Source organism: Hippichthys cyanospilos, chromosome 14, assembly GCF_059441005.1.
Source record: "Hippichthys cyanospilos isolate Australia breed blue-spotted pipefish chromosome 14, RoL_Hcya_1.0, whole genome shotgun sequence".
In the NCBI taxonomy this organism is placed as follows: Eukaryota; Metazoa; Chordata; class Actinopteri; order Syngnathiformes; family Syngnathidae; genus Hippichthys; species Hippichthys cyanospilos.
The window spans coordinates 4,102,501-4,116,823 of NC_142382.1; the positions used below are offsets into that span (position 1 = coordinate 4,102,501).

At 41.2% G+C, this 14,323-nt stretch overlaps 3 protein-coding genes across 5 annotated transcripts in view; 1 reads left to right on the top strand and 2 right to left on the bottom strand.

Moving 5' to 3' along the window:
• chrm5a (cholinergic receptor, muscarinic 5a) overlaps nucleotides 1-5,121 on the top strand; it is an 11,410-nt gene extending 6,289 nt beyond the window's left edge. Inside the window, exon 2 of the mRNA XM_088434016.1 lies at nucleotides 2,201-5,121. Coding sequence (XP_088290142.1) covers nucleotides 2,256-3,788 — 1,533 coding nt within the window. The 5' untranslated portion in view covers nucleotides 2,201-2,255 and the 3' untranslated portion in view covers nucleotides 3,789-5,121. The remainder of the gene's footprint in view (nucleotides 1-2,200) is intronic.
• A 426-nt stretch (nucleotides 5,122-5,547) lies between these two features.
• LOC148412610 (fibrinogen-like protein 1-like protein) lies at nucleotides 5,548-8,012 on the bottom strand. Its single transcript, XM_088432335.1, has 3 exons — nucleotides 7,674-8,012; nucleotides 7,479-7,609; nucleotides 5,548-6,402 (listed from the first exon to the last, which is right to left on the bottom strand). The coding sequence occupies exons 2-3, from the start codon at nucleotides 7,603-7,605 to the stop codon at nucleotides 5,708-5,710; spliced, it is 822 nt and encodes a 273-aa protein (XP_088288461.1). The 5' UTR covers nucleotides 7,606-7,609; nucleotides 7,674-8,012; the 3' UTR covers nucleotides 5,548-5,707.
• A 153-nt stretch (nucleotides 8,013-8,165) lies between these two features.
• The window catches only part of LOC148412611 (KATNB1-like protein 1), a 41,283-nt gene continuing 35,125 nt past the window's right edge, over nucleotides 8,166-14,323 (bottom strand). For 2 of the 3 annotated variants that reach the window (XM_088432333.1, XM_088432332.1), the window contains 9 exons: nucleotides 11,872-11,971; nucleotides 11,747-11,784; nucleotides 10,993-11,230; nucleotides 10,803-10,918; nucleotides 9,690-9,740; nucleotides 9,525-9,614; nucleotides 9,297-9,401; nucleotides 8,440-8,533; nucleotides 8,166-8,378 (listed from right to left, as the gene is read on the bottom strand). In XM_088432333.1, coding sequence (XP_088288459.1) covers nucleotides 8,337-8,378; nucleotides 8,440-8,533; nucleotides 9,297-9,401; nucleotides 9,525-9,614; nucleotides 9,690-9,740; nucleotides 10,803-10,918; nucleotides 10,993-11,230; nucleotides 11,747-11,784; nucleotides 11,872-11,967 — 870 coding nt within the window. In that variant the 5' untranslated portion in view covers nucleotides 11,968-11,971 and the 3' untranslated portion in view covers nucleotides 8,166-8,336. The remainder of the gene's footprint in view (nucleotides 8,379-8,439; nucleotides 8,534-9,296; nucleotides 9,402-9,524; nucleotides 9,615-9,689; nucleotides 9,741-10,802; nucleotides 10,919-10,992; nucleotides 11,231-11,746; nucleotides 11,785-11,871; nucleotides 11,972-14,323) is intronic. The other variant, XM_088432334.1, reaches the window with a different exon arrangement.

The window sequence follows — 14,323 nt, forward strand, 5'->3', positions numbered from 1 at the left end:
AGTATTCTAACAATCCAAGTTATTTTACAATTTGGTGGGAAACATGTCAGAAAATCTGCAATAAAAGACCATTTTAAATGAACAAAGATATCAATTTTTTTATTTATTAATTTTTTAAATATATATATATATTTTTTTTTTAAATAATAATATTAAAAATGCAATTAATATTAATTTATTGACTATTAGTTTAATTAGTTATTTTTAATATTGGTTTAATTAGTTATTTTTTCTTAGTTATTCTTTGGATTATTTCTTTATTAGCGTGAAAGATTTACTGTATGGTGAGTAACATGTCACGAAATCAGCAAAAATAAAAAGACTATTTTAAATGAAAAAAAAGGTAACCAAACAATTACTTGATTATCAAAATATTTATTAGATTAGATGATTATAATTACATAATTATAATATCTCTAAACAGAATTATTTATAACATTTACGAGTGTATTATTCACTTACCGATTTGGTCAGCAACAGCAAAAAAAGACCATTTTCAATGGAAAAAGACATCAAAATGATGAATTGATGACAAAAAAGGTATCTAAACGATTAACCGATTATCAAACGTAATTATCTAGGGATTTATCTACTAACAATCTAGTTTAGGGATTATCTATGACTCGTTACACTTCTATTATGAATTATACAAAAATATCGAGAGCATGCCCTGTGTGGGGGTGAAAAAAAAAGAACTTTACCCACAAAAATGGACATGTTAGAGAGAGAAAAAAAAAAATCAAGGCACCTACGGTAAAATAACGGCCGAGTCCAATGACGAGAGACTGGAGTGATGTGATGTGAAATGTTGTAGAACAAGGTGAGGCCCAATCCAATTGGTGGTGGCGGACCGCCCCCGGAGATGGGAATGTTATTTGCGTGAGCCTCGGGCTGCTGCCGGAGCTGTCAAAAGAAAACTCGGGCACGAGCAAGTCATTTGTCAAGTTCCTAATAGCTTTTCTATCCAAATCCACTCAAATTTACTTTGATTTCCACCCTTAATTTTGCTTTGCGCGTGCGACCCATGAAATACTGAGCTGCTCAAATCAATGCGCATGACTAAAAAGATCAGGTTAGGTCTGCGGGGCCCGATCCGAGCATATGTGAGAGAGCCCGAGGGCGCGAGGTAAAGGTTACCCTTTATGGGAACGGCGACGGGAAAATAATCATTTAAAAATAATCTTATGGCCGTGAGGGGAATTGATGGAGGTCTCTGTAGATTCAAATATGCAAATTTAATCAGCACATTAGGAGATTGCGCCCCATTGTAGGTCACGAGAAGCACTGCGCATTCATTTCAAGTGCTGAGAGTGAAGGCCCCCTCTCACGCATGCGTGAGAAATGTGTGAGACAGTGGAGCACGGAGAGAGCGAGAACGGGAAGGCGCGAGGGCGACATCTGCTGGTGGCATAGGGGATGTGGATTTTCAATCGTTCCACCCCCTACCTAACCAAAAAGGGAAAAATAAATAACAATAAATAAGGAAATAAATAACAATAGCGATTCAGAGTAACTCTCTAAAATAGATGAGAGAACTATGGAAGATGATTACAAAATGGCTGGCAGGTTTCTCACTTTAAATTCTCATTTTAAAGTCAGAATCGTGACTTCATCTCCAGAATTCTCATTTTTAAGTGAGAATGTGAGAAGTCTTACTCATTTTCTTCTCAGAATGGACGAATCTCATGATTCTGACGTTAAAGTAAGGAATTTCACTCTTCTCGGAATTGCCGCTTTAAAGTAAAAATTCAACTTCCTCAGAATTCTGTTTTGAAAGTCAAATTTCTGACAATGCTCAGATTTCTCACTTCAAAGTCAATATGCTGACTTCATCCTCAGAACTCTCATTTTTAGATCAGGATTCTCACATTGGAGAATCTCAGAAATCTCAACATTTTTTTTTCGTACGACTATTCTCAGAACTCATTATTTTTCACTATTCCGACTCTGAAGTCCAAATTCTGAGAATTCCTATTCGCAATTCCGAGGATTCCGACTCTCAAATCAGAATCCCGAGAATTCTCAGACAATATTTATCAAAGAATTTGATTGGCCAATAGATTGGACTCCAAAGATAGAGAGTAAAAACTAACGTCCATTCAAGTGGACATTAAAATGGAGGCTCCGAACACTGCCGATGCTCAAGTTTCAAAGGCGCAATCCTTACCAAACAATGCTTCGTTTTTTTTTTTCTTTCCAGGAAATGTCAAACTGAAAGTGTTTGTTCATGGCGGGACGCAACTAAGCGGCCAAGGATGGAAGGCCAAAATTCCACGGAAAACAACAGCACAATGGACACGGAACTGGTCACGCACAGTCTCTGGGAGGTGGTTACCATAGCGACCGCGTCGGCCATCGTCAGCCTCGTTACCATCGTGGGGAACGTCCTGGTGATGCTCTCCTTCAAAGTCAACGGCCAACTGAAGACGGTGAACAATTACTACCTGCTGAGTCTAGCGGCGGCCGACCTCATCATCGGCGTCTTCTCCATGAACCTGTACACTTCCTACATCCTGATGGGCCACTGGGCCTTGGGGAACCTGTCGTGCGACCTGTGGTTGGCCGTGGACTACGTGGCCAGCAACGCCTCGGTCATGAACCTGCTGGCCATCAGTTTCGACAGATACTTCTCGATCACCAGGCCCCTGACCTACAGGGCCAAAAGGACCCCGAGGCGGGCCGGCATCATGATCGGCTTGGCCTGGCTGGTGTCCCTGGTTTTGTGGGCGCCGCCCATCCTGTGCTGGCAATACTTTGTGGGGAAAAGAACCGTCCCAGAGAGACAATGCCAGATTCAGTTTTTCTCGGAGCCCATCATAACGTTCGGGACGGCCATCGCCGCGTTTTATATCCCCGTGTCGGTCATGACCATCCTCTACTGTCGGATCTACAAAGAGACGGAAAAAAGGACCAAGGATTTAGCCGAGCTCCAGGGGGTCGACCGGTCCGAGCGACCCGACGTCACCCAGCCTCGGATTATCCGCTCGTGTTTTAGCTGCAGACTGCGCTCGGCGTCCCAAGAGCGTACCCAAGCCTCGTGGTCGTCCTCCAGCCGGAGCCGCGTCGCCAAGCCCGCCAGTTCCGCCAACGAGGATCGGTCCAAATCCGGTCGGCCGACCACCTACAACAGCTACGCGTCCTCGGAAGACGAAGACAGATCCCCCGGGGTTTTGCAGTCCCGCGTGGGGACGCGGCTTTGCGAGGGCGGCGGGAACGCGGCGGGGAGCGAGAGCGAACAACTGAGCAGCTACGACGAGGACAGCTTCTTCCAAACGCCGCTCAAAAACAACTCTCCGCAAAGTAGCAAATGCGTGTCGTACAAGTTCAGAGACGTCCCGGCTCCGCACCGATGCAAAAACGGCGAGGGCAAAAGCGCCTTCTCCTCAGCGGAGTCCGTCACCGCTCCGGCCGCCTCTTCTGCGTCCAAGGACGTCACCTTGAAGAACCACATGACCAAGAGGAAGAGGATGGTGCTGATCAAAGAAAGGAAGGCGGCTCAGACCCTCAGCGCCATTCTCCTAGCCTTCATCCTAACATGGACGCCGTATAACATCATGGTCCTCATCTCCACCTTCTGCTCCGACTGCATCCCGCTCTCGTTGTGGCACCTGGGCTACTGGCTGTGCTACGTCAACAGTACCGTCAACCCCATGTGCTACGCTCTCTGCAACAAGACTTTCCAAAAGACCTTCCGCATGCTTCTACTCTGCCGGTGGAAGAAGAAGCGAGTTGAGGAGAAACTCTACTGGTATGGACAAAACCCGATGGTTGGCACCAAACTTACTTGAACTATTCTAGATGGTTTCTGAAGAGTTTACCCTTTGGAACACCGTGCTAACCGAGTGGTCGTGCCGTGGTGAACTTTGACATTCAGCATTTTGTTGGTTAATGAAGACCTGTTTTGTTTGGACGGAGAACCTTTTACTTAGAACATGAGAGGTCCGCGTCGCTGGTTAGAAGCAACAGCAACTATCGCGACCCGATTCCTCACCCTGAGGCTAAAAGGAACTACAATTACCACTCTGTGGGTAGCTAGACTACGATGATTTTGACAAATCATGATTTTTGTAGTTCCTCCCGCCATAGCTTTAAGAATGTTTCATACTTTCTTATAGACCACAAGGCTGCTCTGTTAAGGCTTTGAATCTTCAAGTATAAAGAAACCTAAATAGACAATGTTCTCAGTCTATTTTACTGATCGTCACCTGAATCCTCAAAAATTTCAACTTGTTGTCACGATCTAGGTCATTCAGTTAATCGAATTTTATTTGTATAGCGCTAAATCACCAAAGTCTCATTTCTTTTGAAAAAAGAAATCATACAAAGAAACCTTTTCATTGTAGGCACACAACAGCATCCCCTGCTCAAAGCTCCCAGAAGGGGAAGGAAAAACTCAAAAACCCCAATTTGGGGAAAATCAGAAACCTTCAGAAGGGACCACAGGTGGGAGGAGCCCCCTTCCGGGCTCGACAGGTTGAAGTGGTGAAATTTCAGCTCCCTACTGTCTTCTTTCAATGCTTTTCCTTTTATGTGAAATACCTTTGATTAAAAGATCAAATAATTGGACAAAATAACGCACAAGGGTTAAATATACGCCGTGGGCCGCTGAAAGCTGGATCGTGGACCACAAACGGTCCCCGGGCCGTAATTTGGACGCAGATTTTCAACAGATAAAAAAAAAAAAAAAAGCCGTAATGTTATTATGGAGTGGCAAATTCCAAGATAATCCACAACATCGGCATCAAATGGTTCAGCCATGTTGTGTTGAAAGCAGCTGTAAATTTTAGCTTGAATTTGTGCTGCTAGTTTCGAGCAAAAGCTTGACTAGACTGTACCATAGCACTGACATATATGCCTTTTTGTAAATACAGTCATCACAAAATCGCTACTTCCAAATAATTTTGTTTATTTCCGTGTGTTTTTAATGCCGCCATAAAGTCAATATGCTTTTATTACGTTTCAAATCAGGAATTGAAATGCGTGCATTGAAATGTATAATGGGCATTATGTACAAGCTGTTTGTTGATACATTTTGAACTGATTTCTTTGTTGCTGGTAGGTTTTGGTATTTTAGCGCGCGTGCTAATGCATTTTCAAATAAAAGGTCAAAGTCCTGCAGAATCGATTGGTAGCGTCGGTATTTTTTTTGTTCTTGAGAGAATTGGTGGTCATAACGCACTTCTTTTTAGTTTTAATGCGTCAGTGATGATTCATGGCAAATGGGATATCTTGTGGGAGCGAAAAACCTAAAAGCTAAAAGTTTTTTTTTCTCCCTTCTCGTCTTCTAATCTGAAATGCATGTAATGTTTATTTTGTTGTTGTTATAATGGGCTAAATTCAAGCTATAGGAACATATTTCAATGACAGTTTTTTTTCAACTGTACAATTGAAATAAGACCAAAAGAACAAAAAAAATCATCAAGAAGACATAAGAAATTACAAAAGGTTCCAAAATTGAAATAAAATAAATAAAAAACCTTGTTTAAAAAAAAAATTACATATATATATATATATATATATATATATATATATATATATATATATATATACACACAGACTACAATATATAGTATATACATACATACATACAAAGAGAGTGAGAATACACAATAATAGAGTATCAATGCACAGTGAAGGAATGAGGCGTTTTCAAACTTTTGGCTGGTATTGTACATAGAGCGCGAGTACCTTTGCCAGGAAAACGTCTTCACAGCTCATCCTTTCGGCAGGCGCCGCAGCGGCCGGGCGGAAGCGAATGGGACGGTTTGACCATCATCCACGCGTACTTGCACAGCCGCTCCTTGTTGCAGTCCTTTTGCCAGTAGATGACGTTCCTGCGATTGAGGTTGGCGCCGGCGCAGGCGTCGTACCACCAACCTCCGCCGGCCACCCCCCGGAACTCCAACCTGGCACAGTTCTGGAAGTAGTTATCGTTGTCCCTGTCCCTGGTGGTGAACCTCTGGTTGTCGTGCAAGTAGTTCTCCGTGTCCTGGGCGAGGGCGTCCACGGCCGTGCCCCGGAACAGGCCCAGCCTCAGTCTGTACCCCGAGCGTTCGTCCTCCACCAAAAAAGGGTCGTACTCCCCCGTCTTTGTCAAGGCGTCCCGGTCCACCAGTTTCACCCCGAGCTTGTGGCGCGCCGGGCCCCGGCTGAGCTGGTGGAGGTACTCGTTCCCGAGCCAGTGGTCTCCGGCGACGTCCCCGAAACCCAGCTTGTAGTCGGCCCACGACCGGTCGAAGCTGACGCTGCTGTTCACGGTGATGTGCTGCACGATGGTCCAGCCGCCTTCCTGCATGGCGCAGTACGCCACGATGGGGGCGTCCCCCGGCTGGATCAGGTACACCCCGTCTCTGGAGTGACCTGAAGAGCTCGTGAGCATTTCGTGACAGTCTCTTGGTAGCTCTGTAGGGGGGGGGGGGCAACCGACGCTGTTAATTTGATTTCATTTGCTTAATTGCACTAGCCTTTTCTCACAGAGTCCATCTAGAGGAGTAGAGGAGGTTTCATTTTCCCATGTAATCAATGATGGGGAAAAAAAGTGGTTCACGAGGCTTCGTTTTCTCAGATGCGGTAAGATGCGGTAAAAAATGTACTAAGTTGCTCTGTAAACCAAGAGCACCATCTAGAGGCTTAAAAAATATTACAAGTGGTTCATGAGACTATTTTTTCGTGTTAACAGACTAATATTATATTTACGTTTTATATCACAAAGCGGGAGCATTAAAATGCTAAACAAAAAGAGGGGCAATTGTTGACCCCTGTGGGAAACCACTAGTTTTAGAAAATGAAGTCTCATGAAGCACTTTTAATATTTTTTTTCCTCCTCTAGATGCCCCTTTTGGTTTAAAGGTGCACTAAAAATGTCATTTGCACCAGCCTTTATCTTTGAACAAAGATCACCATATAGGTGTAAAAAATATATTAAAAGTGCTTCATGAGGCTTCATGTTTCCATCTGTTAACACATTAATGTTATATTTACATTTTACACGCAGGAGGAAGTAGATGCTAAACAAAAAGGGGCCAAGTACTGAGCCCTGTGGAACACCAATAGTGAAAAAAATGAAACCTCATCAAGCACTTTTGATCTATTTTTTTTAAGTAAAAAAGTACTACATTTACATTGTATTGACTTTATCTCTAAACCAAGAGCACCATCTAGAGGACTGAAAAAATATTACAAGTGGTTCATGAGGCTTCACAATTCCATCTGCTGCCTTAACACTTACATTTATGTTTAATATCGCCAAGTTGTAGGGAACCCCTATTGATGGGAAAATGAAGCCTCACAAAGCTTCATTTTTCCAAGTAGTGACGTCAAAACTAAGCATTTTAAAGGAGTAAAAAAAAATATTAAAAGTGGTTCACGATGCTTCATTTTTCCATCAGTGTGGTTAAATCAGAGAAAGTTCAAGAACTCACCGATTAATTTACGCTGAAATTAGCATGATATAATAAACAGAATGGAATATACCTTACCTTTCATTCCATAATTGACGACGGCATTATGCTGATCCGGGGATAGCAGATGCAGATTCTCCGCTTGGAGATGCTCCGCACGGACTCCCGATAGACTCAGCAAGAGTAAAACTTGAATTATCGCCATCCTCCTGCAAGCGCATCGAGCGTAAGTGAGGAGAAACCTCAAGCCGAGCCCCTAAAAAAAAGTCTTACCTTCACGAGAGTCGCCGCAAATAAAAAGGAAACATGGAGAAGTGACGGCTTTGGATCCGGGCTGGACTTCAGCCTGGACTCGACATGGAGCCTCGCTTCCGCTTATCAGATAAAGCCGCGCGTGAGTGCTAAGATGAGTCATCTCATATCTGTCAAATCCCTTCAAGAGGTTAGAAGGCTGAAGTCCAACTCGGAAAAGGTTCGGCTCCTAATAAGTCGCGGCTAAGCGCAAATACGACTTGAACGAGCAACTTTAAAATGTTTATCTTATCCATACAATGCAAAAAAAAAAATCCCGTCTTAATATTTTGTTGTTTTCACCACTAAAAACATGTAAAAAAAGTTTTTCTCATGTAGTTTGTTCGTGTAATGTCTAATTCAAGCTGATACATATTTACCAAAATGGTAATAATGAAAATACGAAGCAAAAAATAAGTGTGTTTTTGCTATACCATTGCTCCCTCTTTCCAAACATTCAACAACAAAAAAAGGTCCAATTTACCAAAGCTTCTTTATCTTTTCCACCATACAAACATCCATTCAAAATGAATTTAACAATAAACCAGAAAATCGCATTTTCTTGTCTTGCCTTAACTGAAAAAGAATAAATCTCAAAATGACATAAGATCATGGCAGAATCTTTTCAGTTTCTTTTCTGGCTCCTCATAGATGGAAAGCGAGTTGAGACAGGAAGGAATCGATGACCTGACGGGAAAATATGCTTTATTATCAGGGAAATTTTCTGCGTCCTATGTGCACTACTGACCTTTGCAATGTCTCCTGCAGCTCCAGGAAACGTCTTCAGTTGAGGCTCTCGATGCCATAACTCCAGCAACTGCTGATTGAAGACCAGAAAGTTTCTGCAACAGAAGCCGAATCATTAAGTATTTACATTATTATATTTATATTTACAAAAGAGCACATTTTCACCCCCAAATAAATTTTCCTTTCATACCAAAGTTTGATGAATGTTTAGTTATTTATATATTTTTTTTAAAATTGCGATTGAATGTCCGGATTAAAAAAAAAAAAAAAGTAACGTAAAAATACGTCTTTGGAATTGAATGAGTTGTGTCTTTTTGGGTTGTTTTTGAGTGAAAATTGTTTTTAGAGCATGGCAGAAATGTGTTATTTACAGTGTATTATTTGATGTTTATTTATTTATTTTTTGTTTAATAGCTTGTCAGAAGGTATACCCCCCCAAAAAAACAAAACAAAACAAAAACAAACAAAAAAACGTAAAAATACATCTTTGGCAACACATGAGCTGTGTTGTCCGTTTTTGGGTTATTTTTGAGCAAAAACTGTTTTTATAGCATGGCAGAAATGTCCCATTTAAAGCGCATTAGTAGATTTTTTTTTTTTTATTATTAATTAGCTTGTCAGAAGGTATACCCCCCCAAAAAAAACAAAACAAAACAAAAACAAACAAAAAAACGTAAAAATACATCTTTGGGGTTGATGAGCTGTGTTGTCCCTTTTTGGGTTATTTTTGAGCAAAAACTGTTTTTATAGCATGGCAGAAATGTGCCATTTAAAGCGCATTAGTAGATTTTTTTTTATTATTAATTAGCTTGTCAGAAGGTATACAAAACAAATAAAAAAAAACGTGAAATCACGCACCTATCCAAAGAAGGTTCAGCCGTTCCAGTGTAGCCACTTGCCGTAAGCGGCTCCCACCATCTCTTCAAAACGCAATTGATCCACGTTAAACCAACTGCGACGTATCTAAAATGAAAAACGAAACGCGTAAACTTCACTCATTCACTGCCACTGACGGAAAAAGACGTCAAAAAGTCAATTTTTTTTAACTGGGTTGCAGTTATTATTATTGGGTTATTCTCAACTCACTCTTCATATGGGCTGCTGAGGATATTTTCAACCAACGGGAAGAGATCCACACAACAGCCTATGGTGATGTTGGAAGGGTCCTCATCCATTCTGCGGTTGCACGAAACCAGATGAAACTTGCGTTTATTTAACTCGGCATCAGCGATACGTTGGCCTCTGGCTTACCGTTTGCTTATTAGAGGGAGCATGTCAACAAAGACACTCTTATCTTGGATTCTGTGCAGGACAAAAGAATTGACAATCATTCAGTTCTGGAGGACTCAAAAAAATCACCCAGGAGCTTCATGAAGCTTCGTTTTACCATCGCTACCAATCATGGCTCACCGGTTTGTCATGTGACGTTTGCAAGTTGAGTTTTACCTGAACCTTGAGAACTGGCGGTGTTATTTTCAGTTGAGAGAAAATACAAAAGAATTGACAATCATACAGTTCTGGAGGACTCAAAAAATATCCCAGGGGCTTCATGAAGCTTCGTTTTACCATCGCTACCAAACATGGCTCACCGGTTTGTCATGTGACGTTTGCGAGTTGAGTTTTACCTGAACCTTGAGAACAGGCGGTGTTATTTTCAGTTGAGAGAAAATAATCATCAAATGAACTCATTCATTGCCGATGACGGCTATCGACGTCGCAGATCAATTTTTACTCGGCTGGCAGTGAACGAGTTGATTATTCTGATTGTTACTAAAAGTCGCCAGCACATATTGAAGAATAAAAATTGCATTAGTTGAAGGAAATAACTGAAAATTACTTTGCAGAAGAACATTTCCCTCATTCAGTGCCAATGGCGGCTATAGACGTCACAGATCCATTTTTACTGGGCTGGCAGTGAATGCGTTAATTGTGGACAACATATGAACTTTTACTATTGAGTATCTGAATAAGTGGGCTACCCTTTTAAATATTAAATTTTCTCATTGGAGTTTATCGAAATGTATTCTCATTGACCCAAGAGTGCCATCTAGAGGAGTCAAATATATCGCAAGTGCTTCATGAAGCTTTGTTTGTCCATTGGTGATTGTCCATTACCCGAACCTTGAGAACTGATGATGTGATTTTCAGTGGACAGCAAATGAAAAAATATATGTATTTAAAGGTATTACTTGTACATGAAAAAGAATTCATTAGCGGCAGAAAATTGTCTATTTTTCATGCACAAGATGAAAAATAATGATGGAATGATTTGTAGACAGAACATGAATTTTTTTTTACGAATTCCTCTTTCTAGTTGAAATAACAATCTCATGTTTCATAAAATCAATCTACAGTGTATAATACCTGAGGAAATATGTTATCAGCTCTCCAAAATGTCTTCTCCACAGAGTTATGGCCACTTTAAGTCGGAGGTTTCTTCCAAGGAGCACCTGACTTATTGTGCCGTGGTCTCTTGTGAGCTGGACCAAACACAAAAAGACGGTTACGATTCCAATCAATTGACCCCGTTGACACCAGTTGAATTATCGTGAACCTCGGCGAGTTTCAGGTGCTCCTCGGTGGTCCCGGCACGGTTTCCGTTTGCCGCCCCGGCCTGAGGGTCCAGTTGAAACATCTGCTCTCCGGCGCCGGTCAATTTGTTGTCTTTCTTTGCCGCGTCATGCGTCCTGCCGGGACCTTGGATCTTTTTGCGAGGAGTCGCCAAATGACGGGTCTTCCTCTTGTATGACACCACTCGCTTTACTCTGCCCGGATTGTTGCCGGGGCGACTGCTGGGTCATGTGACAAGAGATCATAAAAAGGGTGATTCCAATGCTCCAATACCCTATGCTAATGCTAGCTTTCTCTTAGGAGTAAAAACTCTTTGCTAACTGTTTAGCTAGCTGTTACTACAGTACCAAGAGGACAAACTTGTTTCAGTAAATACTTGAGTGAGACATTCAAGTATTTTATAAAAATGAGAGAGCACATACTTTGGCTCAACACAAAACTGTTTGATGATGTCGAGTGCAGCGCATCATGTGATGCAATGATTTCTTCTTCTACCATGCTAAAAAGGTTATGGTAACAAGGTTGTCTGCCTGATGTGGAACACACGTTCTGCGAATAATAATTCTCATTTGAAATGTTCCGTTTATAAAAACTAATGCTCTCAGAGACAGCAATGAAACAAATAATACCAAAAAAAAAAGTATGCCATGCCAAGTACGTTGACTCAGAAACTGCATGTTTTAGTATTTTATATGTGGACGTAAAACGTCCTCCAATTCTTGAAAGCTATGCTGTACCTCTTTTTGTTGGATTCCTCCTTTTGAGCACACGCAACCTGAAAATTAAGAAGAAAAAAAAGCACTTGTAACAACAGCATAGTAACACAAGATTTCCACAAGAATAAAATGCAGATTGGAATCACCTTGTTGCCTGAATGAGAAGTGACCCCAGAATGGGATGACTCCATCTTCAAGGTCGCTTCACAAATTGGGTCTGCGGCTTCCGATTTGGACTCCATTAACCTTGAAAACCAAATGCAGACAAATATATATATATATATATATATATATATATATATATATATATATATATATATAGTGTCCAGTTTTTGGATAGTGATCGAAATACATTTCAAATCTGATTCACTGATTAACCAACCAAAAAATGAAGTCATTGTTTCTTTTAATTAGGTCTATTACATGTCATGAGATTAGGCAACTAATCGAGTAGCAAAGTATTCAGACCGTTTTTTGACAATCGATTCATCGTTTTGAGATCTACTTTAAAATGAGGCGGGAGTGGCATTTGTACCACTTTGTATTGCAAAGGCTGAGGCTGAAATCTGAATCTTATTCTATGTTATAGCACTTTCAATTTGAAAAAAAAAAAGTACAGTTTTTTTTAATAAAGTTATTGACAAAAAATCTGATTCACCGATTAAGCAGCTATTTTCATTAGGCCTATAACATTTCCAGGTTAGGCAATTACCAAATGAATCAAAAAAGCCCAGTTTTTGAAGGAAATATACCTAAAAAAAAGATGTTGATGCTGAAACTCAAAAGGTTTTATTAAACAATAAATCAAAGAAATATTCAGAGTAATTTGATTACGATTGCTTGCCGATTAATCGTCGCACTTCTACATTAGATTGCCCCTTCCATTTATCATGTATTCAAATGAGGAATTTGCTCACCAAAGACAAGTGACAGCCAATTTCCTCGGACACGTAATACTTTTCACTTGACTCTGATCTTCTCCCGTAAATGACCGATCAGATAAACGGACCCGTTCCGTTCCCAAAGGCATTCCGCTATTTATTATGCTTGGGTGTCAAGACCGTCAGCTGCGGCTAGGACCGCCATCATTAGTGGCATTTTTGTGAAAAGCCATAAGCCTGCGGTGAAAGGTGAGACTCGGGGTCACGTCGCCACAAAGCATTTCAGGAATAAAATAACATTCAAAAAGGCCAAATTTCTAATCCCAATATCGTACACGCTCATCGGAAAACCCGGCAGCCGCCGCCGGTGATATTGAGAGGGCTTCATTTTAATATCATTTTTCTTGAAATAAGCTCTATTAATGCAAATGCAGAGAGAATGTTAATAGAATCAGCAGAAATAATGACCATAAATCATTCAAGATGTGTTTGGATTTGGAAGTAGAATTACACGCACTCAAGCCCAGACCACCACCATGGATGGACAGTGATCATTTGGATTGACAACAAACTGCAAAACATGTCTGGAAATTGCATAACCCTTGGAAGATACTTGACAAACTGACAGGTTGTTAGAGAATTCATCTTTTGACTTTTTACACTGATTGTTTATTTAATTTAACGGCGGGAGGCGGAGCAAGGAGTCCAAGTGGTTAGCACACGGTTTCGCGGTTGTGTTTGGATTTAAAAAATCATGCATGTTTACTCAATTGAAGACTCCATACTATAGTTTGCATAGGTGTAAACTTGACTCTCACTCCTTGGCATTTGACTCTGATTTGTCTCAGACTCGCTGTCTAACTTGAGTATTTTTTTTAGTTCTGAAAATTACGGTCCCCCTTCAAAATAAACTCTATAAAAACTGTATTTGATCGTCAAAAACTTTCAGTCATGGTAGCTAACAGCTGGTTTAAACTCGGACTCCGACTTCGCGACTCGGACATGACTCGGACGTTTGTGCCTCGAACATGACTCGAACGTTTGGGATTCGGACTTGACTCGGACGTTTGGGACTCTGACTTGACTCGGACCTTTGGGACTCTGACTTGACTCGGATGTTTGGGACTCTGACTTGACTCGGACGTTTATGACTCGTACTTGACTCGGACGTTTATGACGCGTACTTGACTTGGATATTTGCAACTGGAACTAGACTCTGACGGTTACGACTCGAACTAGACTCGGACGTTTGCGACTCAAACTTAACTTGGATGTTCGCAACTTGATCTTGACCCGAATCTTGTGACTCGGAACTGCACACAAAAGTGGACTTGATTACAGCCTTGGCTGGAAGTGTCATAAAATTTGCTAAAAACAGCAAACGACTTGGTAGGTTGGAAACACTGACATTTTAAAACTTAACTCATGCCTGATTGCAGCCATATTTTACGTGCAACCATGAAACCAGCCATTAAAAATAAAATACACACAATCGAACGATTGTGTTAGGATAACCCCTTCATGCACCTTCACATTACTTCTAGAAGCCACCGAACAAGGGCGGCTTCAAGATTGACACGTTTGGCCTCGTCATCTGCACTAATGCATCTTTCCCAAGAAGCCTCTCGCAGGAGTCTCTTGGTCTTGGCACAACATCCCGACAGCAAGCAAAACCTTACATTACATAACATACAAAAAGCTCCTCCATGCCTCAATA

What these genes read in the sequence shown, in the direction of transcription:
- LOC148412610 (XM_088432335.1), bottom strand. Translation starts at nt 7,605, where the DNA reads ATGGCGATAATTCAAGTTTTACTCTTGCTGAGTCTATCGGGAGTCCGT. An exon ending in CGTCAATTATGGAATGAAAG is followed by an intron (nt 6,403 to 7,478) that starts GTAAGGTATATT and finishes CCCCCCCTACAG; the next exon opens with AGCTACCAAGAGACTGTCAC.